This window comes from Notothenia rossii, assembly GCF_949606895.1.
Source record: "Notothenia rossii genome assembly, chromosome: 5".
NCBI classification, from domain to species: Eukaryota; Metazoa; Chordata; class Actinopteri; order Perciformes; family Nototheniidae; genus Notothenia; species Notothenia rossii.
The window spans coordinates 40,538,262-40,563,405 of record NC_136903.1 but is presented as its reverse complement, the minus strand read 5'-3'; the positions used below and the strand labels follow the sequence as shown (position 1 = coordinate 40,563,405).

Genomic DNA, 25,144 nt, shown 5'->3' with positions numbered 1-25,144 from the left:
CGGCCACCAAGCGCACCGAAGGTTTAACGCCAGGGTGAGAGAAGCCGAGCACCGCCTCGAAAACAGGACGCCTCCAGTTGGCGGGGACGACCGGTCGTGACAGGCCCGTAGAGAAGTCGCACAGAAGGGTGATGCCCGGGTCGCCGAACACCACGTCCTCCAGGCGCAGCCCAGCGCTCTCCGTCTTCAGACTCTGGACGCCGGAGTCGGTGACCTGTTCCGCCGCCATACGAGCATAATCCAGGCCCAGCTGGACGGCTCCGATGACGACCATGGAGAGATAATCGGCAACCAAGTTTGACTTGCCAGCCACGTGTTTAATGTCTATGGTAAACTCCGAAATGTAGGAGAGCTGCCGCTGCTGACGTGCTGACCAAGGCTCCGCCACCTTTGACATGGCGAAGGTGAGCGGTTTGTGGTCTACAAACGCCGTGAACTCACGGCCTTCCAACAGAAAACGGAAGTGCCGCACAGCCAAATAAAGACCCAGGAGCTCCCGGTCAAAAGCGCTGTACTTGCGTTCCCTCGGCGTCAGCTGCCTGCTGAAAAAGGCGAGCGATTGCCAAGCTCCGTCCAGCCACTGTTTGTGCACCGCACCGGCTGCGTAGTCCGAAGCATCCGTAGGGATGGAGATGGGAGCCGTGGATGAAGGGTGTGCCAGCAAAGCCGCTTGAGCCAGCGCGGTTTTAACTACAGTGAAAGCGACTTCCGCCTCTGCTGTCCAGTCGATCGCCTGAACGGGGGTCTTGCCTTTCAGAGCCTCATACAATGGCCGCATGATGTGGGCGGCCCGGGGGATGAAACGGTGGTAGAAAGTCACCATCCCCAGGAACTCACGCAGCGACCAGGCTGTAAGCGAGCGACGAAAAGCCGCAACAGCCTCCACCTTCGCCGGCAGGGGTGTTGCACCGTCCTTGGTGACGCGGTGCCCGAGGAAGTTAATGTCAGACACCCCGAACTGGCACTTTGCAGGATTGATGATAAATCCATGTTCGCTGAGCCGCGTGAACAGGGCCCGGAGGTGAGACAGGTGCTCCTCCACTGAAACGCTGGCGACGAGGATGTCGTCCAGGTACACGAACACGAACGGCAGGTCCCGCAGCACTGAATCCATCAGGCGCTGGAACGTCTGGGCGGCATTCTTGAGCCCAAAAGGCATCCGCAGGAACTCAAAGAGTCCAAAAGGCGTTATTACTGCCGTTTTGGAAATGTCCAGGGGGTGCATGGGCACCTGGTGGTATCCACGCAGCAGGTCCACCTTGGAGAAAACCTTTGCGCCGGCCAGATGCGCTGAAAAGTCCTGTATGTGCGGCACCGGGTAGCGGTCAGGTGTAGTGGCATCGTTGAGTCGGCGGTAATCCCCGCACGGGCGGAAACCGCCGTTCGGCTTGGGCACGACGTGCAGAGGAGAGGCCCAAGTGCTGTTGGAGCGGCGGACGATGCCCAGGCGTTCCATGGTTGCGAATTCCGCCCTCGCTACGGCTAGCTTAGAAGGGTTCAACCGTCGGGCCCTGGCGTAGACTGGAGGCCCCTCGGTGGTGACGTGGTGCTCCACGCCATGTTTAGTGGTGTGCGCGGAGAAAGTGGGCAGCGACAGATCAGGAAACTCGGCCAAAAGTCTGAGAAAAATGTCCTCCCCCGACAGCGAGCCCGACAGCCCGTCGTACGCTGCGCTGCCGAGTGTGCACACGAGAGAAGAAAACGTTAAGGCATCCACTAAACTTTTATTTTTAATGTCCACCAACAGCCCATGAGCACACAAAAAGTCCGCCCCAAGAAGAGGAAAAGAAATGTCTGCTGTTACAAACTCCCAGCTGAAACGCTGTCCACCGATGCACAAACACATAAGCCGTAATCCGTACGTGCGAATGGGTCCGCCGTTAGCCGTTGTTAGCCGTTGGCCGGGCCCGCCTCGAGTGATGTCTTCTCTCGACGCGGGAACCACACTCCGCTGCGCACCCGTGTCGCACAGAAACAGGTTCCCTGAAACACTGTCTTTGACGAAAAGGAGCCTACCCGTGCCGCCGACGCTCAGAGCCACTACTGAGCGTCGGCACCCCCGTTTCCCGGAGGCTTGTAGCTGCATGGAGCGATGCACCTCTTTGCCATCGTCCCGAAACGTGCATGGTAGAAGCACTCACCGGTATCCCTTTTGCCGACTCGGCGCCGCTGTGTCCGGCCTCCGCCATGCTTTCTTGCCCCCCGAAGGGCCGCTGTGCGCCACAGCCAACGCCTCCGCACCAGACTGTCGTGTAGCCAGGAAGAAACGGTCCGCTTCTCCGGCCAGCGCGAGGGGCTCCGTGATGGGTGTGTTGGCCAACGCCGTCTGGACCCGGGGAGGTAAGTGTTGAAGAAACATCTCCATGAACAAAATCTGGGTATCTTCCCCTCCTAGCAGGCTTAGCATCTTCTCCATTAACTGAGATGGCTTGCCATCTCCGAGGCCCTGAATGTCCATAATTTGGTGGGCTCTTTCTCTCGTCGATAAACCAAATGTCTTCAGGAGAAGAGCCTTGATAGCCTCGTATTTGCCGAGGCGTGGGGGTGCTGCGATGAAACCCACTAAGCTGGCTGAAGTAGAAACCCCCAGCGAAGCCACCACGTGGTAATATCTCAGCTCTTCGTCGTGGAGATGCTTGCAAGCGAAGTGAGCCTCCACGTGTCCAAACCATGCCTCCGGGGCATGCTCCCAAAACTCCGGCACCTTAACGAAAACATTTCGTTCAGCCATGTTCAAATTTTTTTCGGAAACTATCTCGAAAAATGCAGGGTCACCAGTGTAGTGCCGGTAAGAAGGAGTCAGAGGCGGAGTATTTAAGATGGATTTCCACTCTTTATTTTCCATCAAGCACTAGTGATATCAGACATATACTCAGTGATGAGAGTCAAGTTAGAGTGCCTTGCTAGCTCTAGCTTGGCAACCTATATCTCCGGTGTTACACTAAACAAGGTCCGTGTAGGAACTGTGACCCAAAAGTGAATTATGGTTAACTAGAGTCACCACAGTGCAATGTTTTTGTATTTTTCCCCTTCGATTCGGAGAAACAAATATTTTTTCGGAGTAAAGGATGGCAGAAGACACTACACTACCCAGAATCCCCAGCTATCGTTTAGGACTACACCATGTGCTCTGTTTGACAAACCTCGTGATTAGTTCTCAAGCTCTGTGATTGGTTGACCTCCAACTGCATTCCATTTGAAAAAAAACGTTTCGTAAAAGATAAAATCATACTTTATTCAGCAGTGCCTGCTTTACTCTTTGAAAGTCATCACATGAATGCATTGTAATAAATGGTTCGGCTGCATTAAATATATTACACATCTGTCATAGTTCTTTATTTTTATTTATCTACAGAGATCGGGCTCAGAATAGACCGGAAACTATTCTTTTACCGTTCAGTTTGAATTTCACAATAAAGTTAGTAGTAATATTTTGTTTTGATATTATTGTTTTTTATTAACTACTAGACCGCTGGGTCATGTTAAGACCATCTTTTCTGTGTTGCTGTGGGTTTTTTCCATCGCTTTTGTGTTACAAATATCAAAACAATAACTAAATATATCCATCGTAAACTAAACCAGAAACATCAGTATATTTTATTTTGTTAATACTGTAAACTTGACAGCTTTTTAACCCAAACCACCTACTGGTTAAAGCACGTTATTACACGTTTAGAGTAATGCAATGCAGGTAGATTGTGTTGTTTTTTAATGACTGTTTAAAATGCCTTTTTCTTAATGTCTTTTATTATTATTAACTACTTGTTACTTGTTGCTAGGGACGCCGCTATCGATATTATTTCTGTTATGTTGTGTAACTGGTTAATGGTGTTATCTTTATTGCTACCCCCTCTCCCGTCAATGTATAGTGTTGGTCCACAGCGCAAACGTATTAGTTTAACAAAATCTGCATCTAAAATTGTGGCATAGATAGCCTACGTTATTTCCCCCTTTGCAATTCTACATTTACTCAACAATAACACATAATTATCCTTGTGTTTATTTATTTGTTTGATTAATAAACACAGGTTGGAGTCCGTCAGGACCGAGGGTCGGAGCAGCTCATTTGCTTTAGAGAATATTACACCCGGAAGTAAGTATTCTCTCCGCTTCGCTTGACAAACCCTGTCATAGTCCTCAAGCTCTGTGATTGGAGAGTGTGCTCCGAGGGTAACGCCGAGCGTCGAACAGCACTTGAAATAGGATGGAACCATGGCAGACTGTCCAAAACTGGATTTGAACGGGTCCACCGCGTCATCCCCTCCCCCACCCCGTCCCCAGAACTACACATGCTGGCTATTGTGTTTCGCAACATGTTCTCTATCTATGGCACGTCTCTACTGGGAGTTGTAGTTTTAAAAGACGTTTTCGTATTTCCCATAATAAGAAGTTGCCAGTATTAAACTGTGTACATCCCTGGAGGTTTAGGGGATAGGAAACACTCAAATTTAAAACATATAATTAATAAATGGGTGAAAATTGCTTGTGCCCATAATGGGCAGCATTAATATATATACCCACATGCCAGCTAAGGTCAGAAGAGCTTTATTTAACAGTTGGTCTTATGTCTGTTACCCTTCCTGTTGTTAATTGATAAGCCTGAAACATGCACTTGTCAAGGTTCAGAGGCAAATTTTGCAAAAATATGGCAGTAGCCATCGATCATCTTAAGATAAGATATACTTTATTGATCCCAAGTTGGAAACATTTGTGTTACATCAGCATGTGTAACAGTTGTAAATATGCAGTGGTATTTATTTGTAAATCATTTAGTATAATCACACAAATTCTGTGTTTTATATTTAATAATTCTGTGTTCTTTATTTATTGATTGTTCAATACCTGACAAGGCCGGAGATGAAATATCTATATACATCCTATAAGAGTATAATACATATGTATAATATCAGTTAAAATAAGTGCTTCAACATAGTTAAAACTGCTGGAGGTATGCACAAATATTGATAGATGTCTTGTAATGCACTATTGAGGAACCTGCGACCCAAGTTTTTCATTCATTGCGTAACTACACCGTTTGTGAATATGATATGTCAATAAACCTTAGAAAATCTTGAAAGGGATGTGCAAAATAGTCATTATATACAGTCTTTAATTAACTATTAGTAGAGAATAACGAGTAATGAATATACTTTATAGGGATCCTATTAATATCTAATAATAAAAATAATGAAATTCAATAACATGCTTTAACCACCAGGTGTCCCTTTGTATCAGCTGTGCACCTTTATGGTGTAAATACAGCCTATCTACCAATTGGATCAAATATAAAAGTCAGCCGAATTGGTGTTGATCCTGCAAGGAGACGTATTGTGTGAAAAGAAATGTAAGATGTTGTTTAATTGCTGATATATTTATGATCCACGTCACGTTTTCAGTGTTGGCGGCAGTTCCTCATGTTTGTCTAGAAGTCTTCTCATCAGGGCTCTATAAATAGAGAACTACGGCAGATATGTAATATTTAATGCAGCCGAACCGTGTATTACAATGCCGTTATGTGATGACTTTCAAAGAGAAAAGCAAGCACACTCGGAATAAAGTATTATTTTTTAATTTTTTTAAATGTTTTCGGTCTGTTTCCGGTATTTGTTAATGACGATGTGATGTGAGATGTGAGACTGGAATTGCACAGGGGAAAATAACGTATCTTTAGATGCGGATTTTGTTAAACTAATACGTTTGCGCTGTGGACCAACACTATACATTGACGGGGAAGGGGGTAGCAACAAAGATAACACCATTAAACAGTTACACAACATAACAGAAATCATATTGATAGCATCGTCCCTAGCAACCACCTTGGTAACAATGAAAACGTTCTATGGACGCAATTTCCTGAAGTAATCTTCGTAATAACTAGCAAACTAAAGATCATGTACATCCACTGCACACATAATCTGAAATAACAACTCATATTACTCACATCAAATGACATCAAAACACATTTTAATGGCCAAACTAACTTTAAAATAGGCATTTTCCACCGAGAATAAAACTAAGTTCGGCCATGTTTTTTTTTTCTGCAGGGAGAAATTTGAAGATCACGTGACATAGACGCCAGCCAATGGAATGAATGGTGAAAAAAAACGGGGTTTGTCAAACAGAGCACATGGTGTAGTACTAAACGATAGCTGGGGATTCTGGGTAGTGTCTTCTGCCATCCTTTACTCCGAAAAAATATTTGTTTCTCCGAATCGAAGGGGAAAAATACAAAAGCATTGCACACAATTTAAACCAATCAATGTTGTGTAATTAACAAGGATAATCTGGTGTTTTTTAGTCGATGAGTAGTGCAGATATCACTGTAAAATCAATCTACAGTAAGGGGAATACTTACGTACAAGTCTCCGTTATCCAATGGGAATGGATCACATTGCCTTTAAGGGCAGCCGACACAAACGAATGCCGTGCTTCCATGAGCGTCAAATCCCGCCGCAGATGGGAATACATTGCAATCAGTTGAAAGCTATTTGCGTCCCTTTATAAAGCTGAAGGAGCCTAGGAGCGTCACAACTGCACGCCACAGGACCCTGACCAAACGTCGCTCCTGGAAGATTATGGAGTGAGAGTGTGTTGCAACGGCAGGTGCAGGGTCGCCAGCAGCACCATCGGCTGCAGTTCTTTCATCGCTATTTCGTTTTAATAAATCCTTAAACGTTTTAAGCCAATTTCTGATGTCTATTTTGTAATTCAAACAGAAATGGGAGTCTACAGAATGCACAATAAACAAATCCAGAATAGGCGGCAGAGTGTGACGCTGTGATTGGTCTAAATGTGGACGAATCACAAATCACAACAGACACATGCATTTATTTGACGTAGCCTGCGATTTTTTTTTTTAGTTACTATCTGACATCACATACATCGTAGCATAAAAGTTCACAGTTTATTTATAATGCGGCATGCGTCTGGTCATGGCTATGTGCATATCTCAAAAAGGAGACTTGTATTGATTCCTGGGCGTGTCCCCCGCAATCACTTTTAGGCCTGGGCACTTGTGATAAAAACAAGATTGATTCAGATGTAAAATGCAATCTTATTAGATTGTTTTATCTTAGTGGAGGGACAGGGGTATTCACGTCATTGGTGACTTATTCAAGGATGTTTTTTTCTTATCTTTCCGGCAGCTACAAGACATATTCGATATCCCGCAACAGCATTTCTTTGGATATCTGTAAATAAGGGATTTTGTTACTTCACTGACTGCATCTTTTTCTCTTAACCTCCCTTGCAATGAAGTTCATCTTAGAGCGCCAAAATGGAAAGCATGTTATCAGGCAGGCATCTATAAACTTAATCAGAAACCACGTTTATATGTAACAGACTGAGGGAAACCCAGTATACAATTCTTCACCGACGGCATTTTACTCCTGTCACCGTTAAAATAGACCGTTCCATTTCCCCTTTATTTATTAAGTGCCATTCTAACCAGGGGACATATTTCCACTGCTTAGAAGGCCAAATAACCTCAACTATGGGAGACACATGATATGATTCGGCTTCTGTTGACTGATTACCCTGGACTCACATATTTCAGACTGAAAATAATATCCCTCTTAGTTCCAAATGTTTGATTGATATTCCAGCTTGATCTGTATGTACGTATATGTGTATATTTATGTTATTTATCTCATCTGGTCTATCTGTATTATTGTGATTATGTTGATGAGGATTATTGTTAATATCATTCAATTGTTGTCAAATTGTGGATGTGCTGTGTGGCCATCAGTGGTGGAGTGTGCCGGTGTTGTACATTGTTCTGTGTGTTGCGTTAAAATGTCTAAAATTTAAAAAAAGAGTACTTAAAAAAACACATGTTAGGATTGTGTATGTGATAAACAAAATCCTAACATAAACAAAAAACAACATTCAAATGGCAAGTAGCATGCATGTGTTCAGGTTGTTGTAAACAAAAGATACACTTAAATCAACATAGTTCTTATAACAATGTGTAAAATGTTTCCTGCTCCTATAACCGATGATGCAGCTTCCATATATACTTAAATTATACCACTTGTGAAGAATGAGTTAAGGCAAAGGCAAAGCAAACAAAACTAACATTTAGGACCTCAAATGAGCAGCATATACAACAGGCGCATCAACAGGCAAACACACAGAGGCGATAAATAAAGGGAGCTTTATGAATATATACTTTTAAATGATTTTTCGTTCAAATAAAACACTTGGACAATAAACATACCAGTGGCGCTGTATTGAGTGCTGCTGTTGGAAAACAGGTTGAGGAACTTTTTACATCTGGAAGAGACGGCCCTCTCTCCATTAGACCCCTCTTCCTCTGAAGTTGTTGTGGAGGTTACCTTGGACTGCTTGCAGGTCCTTGCCACAACTTCCCTTCTCCTTTTTACCTCCTCCTCCCTCCGCCTTTTCAAATCCTCTTCCCTCCTCTTCTTGGCGACTTCTTCCTCCTTTCTTCTCTTTTCTTCCTCTTTCCTCCTCTCTTGGAGCAGAAAACAAGTAAGAGTTACACTCTTTGCAGCAAGAAACAACAACCAAGGAACTTTGCAAAAAGATGGGGTCGAAATGATTTCAGATATTCTGTCCTGAAGCTACACCTGCAAAATCATCTTGTACAAAGTGTGGTCCTCAACACATTTAGCAGTGTTCAACAGGGCTCATTATAGGTCCTCTTGGTCTTTTTTGTATTGATCGCCTAATCGATTAGACAATTAGTCCTTCAATTATATTAAAATCACAAACCGGCATTGCACAGTTTTACTCTGATGCCAACCCTTGCCAAACCATAAGCCGTTTGTCCAGTAAGTGAGAACGCTTCCTAACAATCTCAATCTTAACAACAAAGATACAATTCCCTGAGAATAGTTATGCTTCTCTGAATCAATATTGGACATGAAATAAGCCTTCCACATGAGGACATATAACAACGTAGCATCTGGTTTTAGGCTGAGGTCGTCCACTAATTGGAATATTGGTGGTTCATTCCCTGGCCCCTGCAGTTTACATGTCTGTGACCTTGGGCCAGATGCTAAAACCCAAATGTCTTATGTGTGGAGCGTTTGCATTACCTTACATATCATTTAGCTGAAGCTTTTGTCCAAAGTGACTTACAATAAGTGTAAAAACCATAAAGATTCAAACTCCGAACAAATGAAGAGCATAGTGCTGGTGAATCAGTTACAAGGCCTAAATTAACTAAAAAAGCGCTTAGTGTTTTTTCTTTTTCTTTATCCCTCCTGGGGTGCTGCCGGCACCTTGTACGGTGCCACCAGTGTGTATATGGTCAAATGCAGACATGTGTTTACACAAGATGTCTTATAACCTAACAGAAACATTGATCATGAATTTAGTTGAGTAGCCTACATTCATGCTCCCAAAGAGATGGGACCCTTTCATTTGAAAAACATTCCGATGAACTTTATAGTGATACTGCTTTGTGACACAAATGATGTCAGCCATGTTAAGAATGAAGCTGTATCATTACCTTGCTTTGTTGCTTTTTCTATCCTCTTCCTCTCCTCCTCATACTCTGGGTCTTCTTCCTCATTGGCTGACTGATAGACCGTCTCTGAATCGCTGTCGTCTTTGTGCTCATGGTAACCATGCAAGCAGTCCTTGAGGCTGACCAGCTCCAACTGAGCATGTTCATCGACCACCAGAGTGTATTTGACAGAATCATAATTTAACCCCGCTGCAGATTCACTCTTTGGTACAGTCTGAGCAGCCGTACCATCTCCCTGAGGGACCTCAGTGTTATTGTCATCTTTTCCTCCCTGTGTGTCCACCTCTGACTTGGTACAGTCCATCTCAGTTTTTTCATCAGAGTGGATTACAACATTCTGGACGTTTGCACAGGGAGTTGAAACTCCCTCCCCATCTTCTTCGCTGATGACAGGGTTGGTTCGATTGTATAGAGAAGGATGCAGGGGCCCTGGTGGGGGGCCTTCTGTGTCTGAGCTAAGAGACATTCTGTTTGAGCCCCCCTCACTGCTGGATCTGGAGAGGATAGGGGGGTTGTCTTGGGTCCTGTCATGGTTTTGGCCTAAGAACACAAAATGTGGACGGTAGTTAGTTATATGAGGAGTAACAGAGTCATTTGAAAACTATGAACAGTTTGGGAATAAAATGTGGTCAAAGTTATTTGTGAACCACTTCACTTATGTTTTCTTACCTCAAAAGGAATACTCCACCCATAAAATGACCATTTGTATATGAAATACTCGAAGCAAGGTAACTTGAATCTTGAAGGACACTAAAACTTCCATACAACTCAGTAAAATCCGAGTTTCATCTTCTCAGGTGTATACTTACCAAAAAACATACAGTTCTTCTTAAACCTTTTAATGCTCAAAAAACCTAACAGTTCTGGCACAGATGTAGCTCACCTGCTCATGAGTGATAGTGTTCATACAGAGGTGTTCAGTTTACTCAGTTTTAGAGCATTGTTTTAGTTTTCAGGCTAAGAATCAAACTCGTTTTCAGTAGAAGGTTGCTAAAAAACACAGAGTTTGAGACACGCTGTAGAAGAGTCTGAAGATGAAAGGAGGATTATATTGGACTTGAGCTATGGTTCTGTGTTAGCTGGAGGTGTAAATAGCTTGGCCGGAATTACCATATGAGCAAACTCATTACGTGGTGTTATGTGTGCTCGCATTTTTGTTTTGGGAAGGGTTGGGGGGCCCATGATCTCTAAGTGCCCAGGGGCCCCTGGAGGTATTAATCCGGCCTTGGTAAATAGGCATTTTTTAAATCTGACTATAATAACTTTTTTGGTCAATATTTAAATGTTGAGTTTTTAGCTTGTTCTGTGGGTGCTCATTTTTAAAAAGGCTGAGGTCATTTGATTTAAAACATCAGGAGGAACTGTGAGTTTTCAGAAGACTGAATCTAATGACCTTAGAAACACTTGTTGTTATATTCCATGGAATGCTCTTAACATCCCGATAGCAATGAATACATTAAATGCTTTGACAATAAATACATAAAAAAATTTCATCTGTGGAAGCCGTGGTGCTGTAAAAAGCACGACCAATCATCTGAGCCGGCCCGGCTAAAATAACTGGATGGCCTACCTGTCTGTCAGCATTCCATTTGTGCACAAATTTATCTCGTGCCCTCATTGGTCATGTGCGCGTTCGTGTGTGTTGGAGGAGGGGCTCTGTAAGGAAGTGGCAGATTTTTTCCGGTTGTGTATTTTCAAATTCTAGCACACTCGAGCTGGTTTCTCCGAAATTACCTACCCCACCTTTAAGCTATTAACCCCTTCACTATTCTGTCACCTTCCCTTTAGGGGAGCTGTCTTGTCTTGGAATTACTTTAACAAAAGAATTCACTGTAGACCACAAAAACACGTCCTCTTTCTATTTTTATGTCCTCTTTCTCTTAAGGCCCTGACACACCAGGCCGAAATCGGCCGTTTTCGTTAGTCGGACGACGAAGCGTGCCCTGTCGCCCAAACTCAATTTGGTGTGTCCCGCACCGTCAGCCGTGACACGCCTTAAGGCCCTGACACATCAAGCAGTCACCAGAGAACTCGCCGACTGTTGAGTCGGCGTGTTCTCCTGCGTCTTGGCCATGTGTCGCACTGGAACACACCGCAAAGACCGAGTACGTACGAACTGCGCATGCGTGAGTGGCAATAACTCTCCTTACCAGCAGGCGGCGGTAGTGTGTATTCGTCATTAAAAACAGGCAACAACCGGAAGACAGAGAAGAAGAACAGACTGTGATATAAACAAACAACAAATAGCGTGTGTGTTCCATTTTCACTCTCGTTCATCGGAAACATGTTTCGTGCGGTACTGGAGCTATCAGCCATTGGAGTGTTGCTTGTGGAAGACATTCTTAAGCAACCGTTTCGCTTCTCATGCACTGATTCGCTAGCTGAACAGCCAATCAGAGTGATTTCTTTGTCCGACTGCCTGTGGCCGACGCACTGAATCGGCCGTGCGTCGGCCATGAAAGGACAAATAAGACGTGTCACGGCCGACGGTGCGGGACACACCAAATTGAGTTTGGGCGACAGGACAGGCTTCGTCGTCCGACTAATGAAAACGGCCGATTTCGGCCTTGTGTGTCAGGGCCTTTATTTGGCCTTTCATGACTGACGCACGGCCGATTCAACATGTTGAATCGGCCGTGCGTCGGCCACAGGCAGTCGGACAAAGAAATCACTCTGATTGGCTGTACAGCTAGCGAATCAGTACATGAGGCGAAACGGTTGCTTGAGAATGTCTTCCACAAGCAACACTCCAATGGCTGATAGCTCCAGTACCGCACAAATCATGTTTTCGATGGACGAGAGTGAAAATGGAACGCACACGCTATTTGTTGTTTGGTTATATCACGTAGTCTGTTCTTCTACTCTGTCTTCCGGTTGTTGCCTCTTTTGAATGACGAATACACACTACCGCCGCCTACTGGTAAGGAGAGTTATTGCCACTCACGCATGCGCAGTTCGTACGTGCTCGGCTGAAGTCTTTGCGGTGTGTTCCAGTGCGACACATGGCCAACACGCAGGAGAACTCGCCGACGCAACAGTCGGCGTCGGCGAGTTCTCTGGTGATTGCTTGGTGTGTCAGGGTCTTTAAGGCTACACATATGGACCTTTTATTTCAGAAAACTTCTACAAAGGACTTGGAAATGTTTTCTTTCCTTGTAGTTGGCAATACAATTCAACACAAATGGAGAATAATGTTTTTAATTATAATTAATATTTACTCTGAACACTGGTCGTTTTCCCAGTGTTCACCTCGATTGAATCTTGATTCACTGGAACATTTTGACTTTAATGTACTTAACTGTTATCATTATATGGAATTACGAATAAAATGATCCTGAAAACTGACATGCTGCTACTATGGACTACATGTTTCATTGTTAGGTCAAATAAAGCCATAAAACAGGAGAACTGCTGTCATATGCATTTAGCAATCACACCTGAAGAACACACGGTGGTTATCTGTAAAAGTTACATCCCCCCATCGTGCTAGAGAACGGGTTCAGTACCTTGGTCTTGGGTCTTTTCCTGGTTTCTTGGTGCTACAGGCGTGCGAGGGACCACCATGGCTGCATACACTTCCTGGGTGGACAGTATATTACTTGGCTTGGCCCCCACTCCTCTGTTAGCCCCTTTAGCTCCCACATTTCCTCTCCCATCAGCTCCCCGGCTTTTCAGACCATTTGCTTCTCTGGGCCTCTGATGTCCATTCCTCTCTTTGTCCTTCCCCTTGGACTCCTCACACAGTCTTCCTCCTTTATTTTCTCCCTTCTCTGCTGTCCCTCCATCCTTCCCTCTCCCGTCCCCCTGGCTCCTCTCTTTTATGGCCGGCGCTCCTCTTCCTCCTCTCCTCTGACTCTTCTGTGTGCTGGGGGCCTGTGTGTGTGGGGCCCATGACGCCTGTCTATCGCGCAGGCGAGCAGACCTGTCTGTGGGGGGGGCCGCAGCCTGAGGGTTGGCCCTGCTGTTGGCTCCATTAGCTGCGGGGGGCTTTGGGGCCGGGCGCCGCGTGCTGTTCCGAACTTTGTCCTCTGCTTTGGGCTGGATATCCGCTGGTGGAAGATCCCCTTAACAAGCACAAGTATGGCATTATGTATGAGGCAACCAGATAAACGCACACTGGATTATCAAAGTGGCCTACAGTAAGCACTTCATCCTGGATAAACAGGAGTTACAGGAAAAACAACAAAATACAAATATTTCTAAAACATTTCACTTTATTCTAGAGCACTTGTTGTCCCTCTTGTATAGCGGGGGTGGAAGAAGTGTGTCCTTTAGTAAAAGTAGAAGTAGCGGAGAGCAGGAATACTCGTATACTCCAGGGTAGCTTGTGAATTTACTCCAGGCTGATTTAAGTGTTGATTGTATTTCACATCATTAATCCAAATAAAGTAACTAAAGGTATTATATACATGTAGTGGAGTAAAAGTACACAATGTACCTCTGAATTTCAGTGGGGTAGAAGTACAAATAGCAAAAAATGTAAATACTTCTATAAATTAAAGGTTACTCAAGATTGTATAGTAGTTAGTTACATCACTGCTGCACTATACTGTGTGGACATCACTTGAATGTGCAGCGAGTAGCAGTAGGCTAATCTAAATGACTTTATATATTGCTGGGATCTTATCCTATCAAAATGTATTTTCTGGTTGATTTATAAAAACAATAATAATTCATTGTATTTTTATAGCGCTATTCCCATGTGTTCAAAGATGCTAACCATTTTTGAGTTTTTATATAAAAAATCACAATCTGCAAATTATGTTATGGCAAGTGAAGTACAAGTCCATCAAAATTGAAGTAGAGTATCAGCAGAGAGCAAGTCTCAGAACTACTGTTTCATGATCATTATTATCATTATTATTATTATTATTATTACCATCATTATTATTGTTGTTATTACAATTATGATTATGATTATTCACAGGTTTATATATTTAACAGGTTCATAATTGTATTTTGGTTTTTCTAAATTCTGAAATTGTTCCTCTGAATATACCTGTATTCAAGCCCACTGTGCTCTGATTGGCTTGGAAGAAAAATATGTTGTTTTCTCAAGTTCTGGGTAGAAATAGTCGGATGGGGGCGGTTTAATCTCATGATGTGACATAGGAAGGGAAGCCACATTTCAAAGGCAGAGGCAGCCCACAACATCTGACTGTCTTATTGCACAGTTGTGGGTTGGTAGCCCACATTAATGGGCACAAACACTGAAAGGGATTATTTTGTAAAAATATCCTTTGGTTTGGTTATTTAAAAAATGTTTTGTTATTCAAGCTCATTTAGTCACCTTTGATATGTGGGGAGGAGGAGCGAGACGCCTTCCAGCTGTCCTTCTTGCCCAAAGAGTTGTTGTTAATGGAGTCCTGCATGGAGCCAATGAAACAGCAGCAGTTTAAGAGCCAAAAAAATGGACGCAGACCTCATAATCATTTTTGTATTCATTTATATTTTGTATTATGAATCAGAGTCTGCAAAGTAATTATGTTATGTAAACTACAAGTACCTCAACAACTTAAGTACCTAAGTGAATGTGCTTAGTTACAGAGCAAAAAACAAACAGACACACATATTCATATCTATCTATCTATCTATCTATCTATCTATAACTCTCATCTTCGCCAGGAAGAGGAAGGACCATCGACCAGGAAGTATGACGGTCCGGTTTTGACGTTGCAGGATCCACACAGAACGCTGACTCACTTACCGACATCCCATCATGCATCTGCTTCCCTTCTTGCACACCACATTTTTTGTATTATGGTGTGTGTGTGTGTGTGTGTGTGAGTGAGAGAGAGAGACTCTAAAGTGTGTGTGTGTGTGTGTGTGTGTGTTAGGCCCATCCCTCTCTCTTTCTTCAGACTGATGGTTGGTGCTTGTTAGGAACCAGGCTGTGTCTACTTTATTTATGATGTTGTGATTCAGGAATGATACGATAGAGCAGTGTCTTCCAACCAGGGGAACATGTACCCCACAATGCATGTGTAAAGTCATTAAAAACAATTAGCTAATAGAAATGGTGGAAATAGATATATGTTAAAAATATATACTTTAAATTGGTTGTGCCAACAGTGGCTGGTGGGTCCAAGAGCAAGTGTCACACATAAAGAGCGGCACCAGGGCCTGATATGAACCATGAAAGAGGATGACTGCACTCCATGGACGCTGGGCAGCACCACTGAACCAGCTGCTGAGAGATGGGATCCACCCAGAGTGGTTAACCCAAGGCCGGAGCGTCCTGATCAAGACCCCAGAAAGGAGCAATTCCTTCCGACTAGCCAATAGCGTGCCTCTGCACAACATGGAAGCTCCTGTCAGGCATCATTGCAGTTAAGATGAGGATACACATGGCTCAGTAAAGGAGCCGGGACCAGAAGGGAATTGGCAAAGACACCAGGACAGCCAAACACCAGCTAGCAGTTTATGGGCCACATACCAAAGAGATGCTCTGTCCCTAATGCTGTTCTGCATAGGGCTGAACCTCACGTCACAAGGCATTGGAATGTCAAATGGTGTAGATACGTGTGGTTGGATGGTAGCAAAGAGATGCAAGATGACCACAACTGAAGGGATGGATTTACCAGAAGGCAACATGGCGGAAGTACAGGACAGTAACAAAAACCTTGGGATCCCGCAGACAAATGGACACCATTACGAGGCCAGAGGAAAGGCAGCCACAGCCAAGTACCTACACAGAGTAGGAAAGGTTCTGAAGAGCCAGCTGAACGGAAGGACCAAGACCCGACAGCCATATAAGATCAATGTGCCTTAATGCTAAATCAATGACCTCCTCTCCTTCTATGTGAACAGCAATTAACACTGGAGGCATGCCTAACTACATGCCTTCAAAACCAATAAATACACTGGTAATAAGGTAAAGGGCTTTTATGAAAAGGCATCACACCGCACTTTAATGCAAAGATTTTTCAGATTAACATTCTGCTTTTCACCATGTCCAAGACAGCTTTGGATAACGATAAAGATTGGTGACATGTCTCAGTTATTAAAATGCTCCATCATTGTTTTTTGTGTTTTTATATCTTTATATCGTAATAACAGTTTATAAGACATCAAAAATACACAAACAGTGGCACAGCAGAACAGCTTGATACCTTTTCTGTGACACATACTCATTTTAGAACTCACAATCAGCTACTTAACTACCAATTGGCAGCACGTCTGTACCTGTCCCTGTCCGCTGTGCTTTCATGTCTGTTCTAGTGTTGTCTACGTGATATCTGCTTTCATGTAAAACACCGGTCAATATATGTGAGCTGTTTGGACAGTAGGCTACAACCAGTTGACTTGGTTTTTGGTAACATTTTTGTTGTGTAACGTTACGGCTAAACATTACTGCTGTTCCTGGAGGACTGGGATCACTCTATCCGCTTGGACTGTGGAGCCTGTGCTCACTTCCCGGAGCTGAAACGACACCTGTGTTGCGCTTGATTTTGGACTTTGGTGGACTGGGTTCGTTGAGCTAAAGCATAGCATGACTGGGCTTGTGTTCCTGTTTACATGAGACATCAAACAACGTCATCTTTGTTCTCGGGAGGACTGAAAGTCCGGACCGGATTCTCACCTCGCTGATCTGGCATTTCTCAACTTCGGCAGGACTGAAAACGCGGACGGGTTTCCTGTGCTGATTTTCGGATTTCTTCAGCAGGCCTTCTCTACCCCCTGACACATGTCACCCAGCATGTTTCTCCTAACACCTCTTTTTCTCCGATTGACTATTCTACATTCATATGAGGTGCGTGAAGGCTGTGGAGACCAACATGTGCCTCATCTTGTCTTCCCTAGTAAAGACACAAACTGGGATTCTACTTTGTTTAAGAGCTCTGTAAATTGGAGCGTTCTAATCTCCAAGGATCTCATGACTCTACCTTGTCTTATTCGTCTTTTTAGTCCTTATAACTGGTTGTTTTCAATGAACTCATATTCCAATGGTGGAAAGAGAGTAATAGGCCTATATAATGAATCTATGCAAACAACAACTTGGGTGAAAAAGAAATGTTTCCTTGTTATCCTGCTCCTACTATCAGGAAATGTTCATCCAAACCCTGGACCAGATTTTAATTGTCTGAGTACCCCTGATGATTTTAAAGCAAGGTCTGGTCTTGGTATCATCCACATAAATGTCAGAAGTCTACTTCCTAAAATGGACCACATGAAAATCTGGGCAAAATCCTCTGATTCTGATGTTCTTGTTTTATCTGAAACTTGGCTAAAGAAATCTATCACGGACAAAGACATTGCAATTAAGGGTTTCAATGTGTTTCGTTGTGACCGTCCAAGAAAGGAAATTTATGTAAAAACAAAATGTAATGCTACCATCCAATAATGTGTGTCTCTCAGCAGACAATTTGAACTACTTGCGCTGAAATTGGAACTTCTTAAGGGTCATTTCATCACTGTTGTAGGGTGCTATAGACCCCCTTCAGCAAGCATTGAGGCTTTATCATCGCTGAGTCATCAGTTATCTTGCTTGGATTTTAATGAGATTTGAATTGCTGTAGACTTTAACTGTCTCCGATAGTTTTAAATCAACCTGTGATTCTTTTAAAGGTGGGGTAGGTAAGTTTCAGAAACCGGCTCGAGATACACTTTTTGTTATATTCCATGGAATGCTCTTAACATCCTGATAGCAATGAATATCTTAAGTGCTTTGACAAAAAATCCATAAAAAATGTCATCTGTGGAACCCGTAATACCCGCAATACTGTAAAAATTACAACCAATTGGATTGCCGCCCTGTCTGTCAGCCTTCCATCTCGTGCACGCACAAATGTATCTCGTGCCCTCATTGGGCGTGCCGTCATTGGGCGTGCATTGTAGCAGTACTTCAATGACTCGCCAGCAACAGGCGGCCACTTTCACCATGGCAGAGTTAGGTTCAACATCGTCTACTGGTCGCAAAAGAAAAAATGTAACGGAGCAAATTAAGAACAAAAAGAAAGTGGAAACTAGGAGAAGTCAAACCAGAGTCAATATCGGAGTTGCTTTGGCTGTGTAGTATTGCTAACCTAGATGTGTTTAGCTTTGCCTGATATGTAACGTTACTGCAGCCTGCTCTCGCGGAGGAGGTGCTCTGTAAGGAAGTCTGAAGGAAGGGGCGGATTCTTTTTGGCTGTGTAGTTCACTCAAGCCGGTTTCTGAAACTTACCTACCCCACCTTTAATCTTATGCAATTTATCAATAGCCCAACTCGTTCTAATCTTAAAAACCAAGATAAATCGTCTTATCGACTTATTTTCAACAAATGCGCCTCATAAGTTTTTGGAAATTGTAATCTTTGAAAATGATATGAGTGATCATTGTGCTATAGCTACAATCAGGCAAGCTAAGCTTCCAAAAACAAGACCACAAATAGTTTTTAAACGTGATTTTAAACATTTCTGCGAGCAAGTATTTTTTCATGACCTCTCTCATTAGTGATGTCGAACTGGCATGGGATTATTTTCACGAGGCTTTTATTAGAATTATAAGCAAACATGCTGCTTTCCGCAAATTTAGGGTGAAAGGGCTAAAATATCCCTGGTTTAGTCCTCAACTGGCCGGCATTCTATAGGAGAGGGATATTGCCTGGTCAAGTGCCAGAAGTGGATTGGATTGTTTTTAGACAGCTCCGAAATCGTTTCACCTTCCTAGTTAAAAAGGATAAATCTGATACTACATTTCTAATACTACTAGTAACTTAAATGATCCAAAGACATTCTGGAAGGTAATACAAAACTCATTTGGTACAGACTCGCTAACTCTCACTGATAAATCGGCCATTCTCAACTGCTTTAATGAACATTTTTATTTCTTCTGGTTCTTTGTTTGAGTCCCTACATTCGGATCATGGACAGAACGTTGATTCCTCCCCGCCTCCAGCCCATCCCGTGGTTCAGCCATTCAATTTCACATGTATCAAGGGGACAGAGGTCCATAAAGCATTGCAGAATCTGGATCTACACAAATCGGCAGGTCCGGACAAACTTCCTCCTCATTTTCTTAAATTAGCTGCAGACTTTATAGCTGAGCTGCTTCCTTATCTTTTTAATTTATCTCTTTCCAACAATGAGATTCCTAACATATGGAAATCTGCATATGTTCTTCCTTTACTGAAAGTTGGGGATCCCTCATCTGTTAATGATTATAGGCCAATTTCAAAATGATGTGTTGTAGCGAAGGTCCTTGAAAAGCTTCTCAGTGAACAACTTAAATTATTCTTGGACACAAATTATATTTTGTCAGAGAACCAATCTGGTTTTAGAAAATAATACAGCACATCAACTGCTGCTATTAAAGTGGTGAACAACATAATTGAGGCATTGGGCTGTAAAAAGTATTTTGCAGCTCTATTTATTGATTTGTCAAAGGCGTTTGACACAGTTGATCATATCATCCTGGCGGAAAGACTTCACAGTATCGGCTTATCTAGGCATACTTTAGGTTGGTTTTTAAATTATTTATCAGCGAGAACCCAATGCGTCCAATTTTCTGGGTCCTCTTCTTCCTTCCTCCCGATAGCAAAGGGTGTGCCACAAGGTTCCATATTAGGACCCATTCTTTTTACCATATATGTAAATAATCTTTGTAATAATTTAGCAAATGCTTCTTACCATTTTTATGCAGATGATACTGTTATTTATTGTTCCTTCGCTTCTATAGAGCAAAGTCTAGATTTCCTCCAGTCTGCCTTTGATGTCATACACACACATTTATATCAACTGAAGTTGGTATTAAATGCAGAAAAATCCATACTGATGATATTTTCGAATGGCAAAAAGTTACCATCTATCCTACCCAAGATGTGTACTGCTCAAGGGGCTAACATTGAGAGGGTCACTACTTAGACATATCTGGGATTTCTTATTGAACAGAGCTTGTCTTTCAAGTTACACACGGAAAATGTTGTTTCAAAGCTAAAAATAAAATTAGATTTCTTTCACAGAAATAAATCCTGTTTCTCTTTTCAGACAAGGAAACATTTGATATCTGCAACGTTTTTACCTGTATTAGATTATGGTGACCTGCTATACATGAATGCCTCTGACCAGTGCCTAAAGAGCTTGGATACTGTGTACCATTGTGCCTTACGATTTATTACTGGATGTGGATATCGAGTACACCACTGCACTTTATATGCTGCTGCTAATTGGCCATCTTTGTCTGCTCGCAGACTATCCCATTGGTTGGGTTTTATTTATAAATCTCTGCTTGGGTTGGTTCCCTCCTACATTTGCACATATATGTGTCAAAGAGAAAGTCTATATGGCCTGCGCTCCCAAGATTTTATTCAGATGCTGGTTCCTAAAGTGAGAACAAAACTGGGTAAAACAGCTTTTAAACATGCAGCCCCCACAGCTTGGAACAATGTACAGAAGGAGCTGAAACTCTCAGATGTAATCACTATGGGGGAATTCAGGTCCATCTTAAAGGACAGAGAACATGACACCATTGGTAGATGTGAGTGCTCGTATATCCAAAAATCTTTTTAAATGTTGCCAGTTTGAACATTTTTAATAGTTTGTTTTATTTTGCATATTAACTGGCTAATGTGCCATTTTATTTGTGTTTTACAGCTGTATTTGTCTGACTGTCTTGTTTGTGTTTTATCTCTTGTAACTTTGTTCATGCTGCCCCTCTTGGCCAGGTCACTCTTGGAAAAGAGATTTTAATCTCAATGAGTCTTTTACCTGGTTAAATAAAGGATACAAAAAAAAGAATTAATGACGTAAGGCTAGTGAGATTACAGTCACACATGTGAAATGATAGTGAGTGTTGTCTAATTGAGCTGCTGTGGTGAGTCCAGATGTGACAGGGCAGATTGGTGTGGACACAGATTACAGCAGCCAAATACACTGCAGAGATTATCACAATTTAGCAGGTTTGATTAATAAATGAGATGGGTCTGTTACACAGTGTAGAGGTGCAAAGTAAATCGCCTTGTAACAAAATGGTCAGCTAAATTACATAATAATGTGAAGTATTCATTCTTTTTTTTGTTATATCTATATTAGTTCCTCTTTCATGAGACATTTATGGCTGTTCTTACTCTAACAATGAAAAAAGAAACATTACCAAATAAAATATTATCAGCAAATATTCAATCGTGCCCTAGTTTAAAACAAAATGAGACTAAATTTAATCAAAATGTAGTCTTTAATGTAACTAAACCTTAATGAGGATCTAGGTATGCAAGACATTTTTTATAATTCAAATCAATCTATCACATGAGATAAACTGAGATATACCACGTCCCAGTTCCTCACAGTGTTGCTCTAGCACACATTCTCGGTATGCACTTCATGGAAGGATAGGGGGACCAGTATAGCTAGACCTGGGCAAAGATTTATTTTTCGCCATTCAAATGTGAGCAGTCCAATCTAAACTGATAAAAAAATGGATTTGGAGATTACAATTCAGCCAATGCGTCCACTATTTTCTGCATTCAACCAATGCATACTACAGGGACCTATGTATATAAAACCTAGCAATGTATATAAAACGTCTGCTCTAAGTGGGACGAAGGTAGCAGCAGTGTGCCGCCTGCTACTCCCCAGCCGATTGATGTCAATTTAGCCAAGAAGCACTGTGTTCACTGGCTGCGAACATCTAACATTAACTAGCTCTTCTGTAATGTTCTACTTTTCGACAGTATAAACTGTATATTTACAGCATTACAAACTGGTAAAAGAAATCCGATTATTTTTTTACTTTTTTGAAGTCTGAAAATGTTTCCGCCTGCTAAAGCATCGACAAAGCCGCTGTCACAGAGATCCACTGTGATTCCTCTCTGTATGATGTGAGATACACAGGGCATATTATTATACAGTATTATTGCTGCTATCATACTGCAAAAACGATCTGTCCTACAGTGGTGACCCTGTCTGCTACCTCACACTCCTGTGCAACTTCAGGAAACTGGAGCATGGTTCATGGTCCACCTAGGGGTTTCACCAACTAATCGACTAGTCGACTAGTCGACTACCTTTACCACTAGTCGGCGCTGTAGGCCCTAGTCGACTAGTCGTGGAAAAAAATGGAGGTAAACGAGGTGCTGCAAAATGCTACAAAACACGTCCGACATTCTTATGTATGGCAGTACTTTAACGAAGATGTAAGCAACTCCACAGTGAAGTGTCAGTTGTGTACAGCTGTACTGAAGTACAATACAAATGCATCTGCTATGCGCAACCATCTGAAGATGAAGCACCCGCTGCCGACAGCTAGCACTAGCAGTAATGCTAGCACCAGTGAGCAACGGACCGGCGTCAGCACTGAACAGAGGCAAACGAACAGCAAGAAAACACGGGTCAACAGTGATGCGGATGATGAGCTACGGGATTACTGCCAGCGGACACCGCATATCCCCACAATGGATAATCCACTGGAGTGGTGGGCAGAAAACGTGCACCCTTCCCCCGCTTTCGAGGAGCTACCTGGCTATTCCAGCCACAAGCACCCCGAGTGAGAGGGTTTTTTCCCTGGCAGGCAACACTGTCACCCGAAAGCGGTCAAGCCTCCTTCCCTCACATGTCGATGCGTTGGTGTTCAAACCAAAAATATGGAAAGGTGGACGTTATCGTGGAGGACAGCGAAGTGTTGCGCAATGCGCTGTTGCGCACTGGATTTACGTGGCATTTATGTAAACAAGAGTTTTTTGCTGTCGATTTTGGTGAGTCCAGTGTTTGTTATTTACTCAGCCATGTAAAACAAATTAAAATGCAGTGTTTAATGTTACTGTATGAGTTCCAATAGAAAATACAGTTGTAAACCTCTCTTTGTGTGTCTCTATTATGACGTAACGACTAGTCGACTAGTCGACTACCATTTTGAAAAACTAGTCGACTAGTAAATATTGGTAGTTGTGAAACCCCTAGGTCCACCACACCTAAAGCAAACAGGTGCAGGTGTTCCGTAACACTACACTGAGATAGTGATGGTTCTCACTGTCACCACTGGTCTCTGCCCAATGGAGACAGTGTCAGGAGTCAGTGCAACACATGTCTCTTTGGACAGGTCCTTAGCTTTCTTTGCTTTTCACTCATGCCATGTGATTCATGGTAAACAACCATGCTGGAATTACGGGAGGTACTTTGGGTAAACGGTAATGAGAGGAATTTGCCTGAATTAATCCACCTCTTAATACCATCACTATGACGTCACGGCTATAGAAACCATTAATATTATACAGAGACGCAGAATAACAGAGCGTTTCATCAGAGAAAGGTATCTAGCGAGAAAGAGTGCCATTACTAAAGCAGGAAACCCAAATAACACAATTCAATGAGTCTCCTTTCACTGCAGCCACATACATCATCTAGCACAGGGGTCGGCAACCCGCGGCCCTCGGGCCGCATGCGGCCCTTTAAGCCCTCTGCTCTGGCTCCCTTGAGCTTAGACCATAGGCTTAGACAAAAATAAGAAGGAAATAAAATAAAAGTATTTGTAGAACTATTTATATTTTGTTGCATGGTTGAAAATGTTTCGTATCTTGTATTTTGAGGTGATACTGTGACACATAAATAAAAAACAAAACGGTTTTAATTAGGTCAACTAAAATATGCGTCACATCCTGCTACGGTCCTGCGCCAGCGCCTTTTCCTGCGGGTGAATAACCTGACCCCCGGTTCGATGAGCGAACTATGGTAAAATAAATAAAAAGTACCGGAGGAACACAGTCAATCAATCAATCAATGTTTATTTATATAGCCCAATATCACAAATGTTACATTTGTCTCAGTGGACTTCACAGTTTGTACAGAATATCAGTATGACAATACGACACCCTCTGTCCTTAGACCCTCACATCGTACAAGGAAAAACTTCCAGAGAAAACCCACAGTTTAAAGGGAAAAATGGGAGAAACCTCAGGGAGAGCAACAGAGGAGGGATCCCTCTCCCAGGACGGACAGACGTGCAATAGATGCCGTGTGTAAATTGAAAAGATAATACATTTGCAACATAGGTAGTCCAAATGTTTGGAAATGCATGTGTGTATAATAGGAAGATGAATCCACGAGTATATCCATCCAGGACTTATGATCCAGGACCACAGCCACGACTCAAGATCCAGGACTCGCAATCCATGACACAGGACCGCAGGATCATCCATGACTCCGGAACCCGGCGTATATAGACACCAAAAAGAAAGAAATTTGGGGAAGCTGGGTTAATCGGAACATGAGAGTACACAGGTGTAGACAGAGAGAAGGAAGAAGTAAGATGTCCCCCGACAAACTAAGCCTATATCAGCAAAACTAGGGGCTGAATCTAATCAGCCCTAACTATAAGCTTTATCAAAAAGGAAGGTCTTAAGCGCACTCTTAAAAACGGATAGGGTGTCTGCCGTCCGAACACAAACTGGAAGCTGATTCCACAAACGTGGAGCTTGATAAGAAAAGGCTCTGGCTCCCATTGTACTTTTAGAGACTCTAGGAACAACCAACAACCCTGCATTCTTGGAACGCAATGCCCTAGTAGGACAATAGGGTATAATGAGTTCTTTAAGGTAATATGGTGCCTGCCCATTAAGGGCTTTGTAGGCGAGAAGAAGAATTTTAAATTCTATCCTGTGTTCTATAGGGAGCCAGTGCAAGGCAGCCAGAACAGGAGTAATGTGGTCCCTTTTCCTAACTCTGGTTAGTACACGAG

The 25,144-nt window shown here is 42.9% G+C and overlaps 1 protein-coding gene across 2 annotated transcripts in view; it reads right to left on the bottom strand.

The window, feature by feature from the left end:
- Nucleotides 1–25,144, bottom strand: part of LOC307039391 (C-Jun-amino-terminal kinase-interacting protein 1-like) — an 86,981-nt gene that overhangs the window by 50,001 nt on the left and 11,836 nt on the right. For both annotated transcript variants that reach the window (XM_079681416.1, XM_079681415.1), the window contains exons 2-5: nucleotides 14,787–14,862; nucleotides 13,003–13,560; nucleotides 9,479–10,036; nucleotides 8,219–8,476 (exon numbers count right to left, since the gene is read on the bottom strand). In XM_079681416.1, coding sequence (XP_079537542.1) covers nucleotides 8,219–8,476; nucleotides 9,479–10,036; nucleotides 13,003–13,560; nucleotides 14,787–14,862 — 1,450 coding nt within the window. The remainder of the gene's footprint in view (nucleotides 1–8,218; nucleotides 8,477–9,478; nucleotides 10,037–13,002; nucleotides 13,561–14,786; nucleotides 14,863–25,144) is intronic.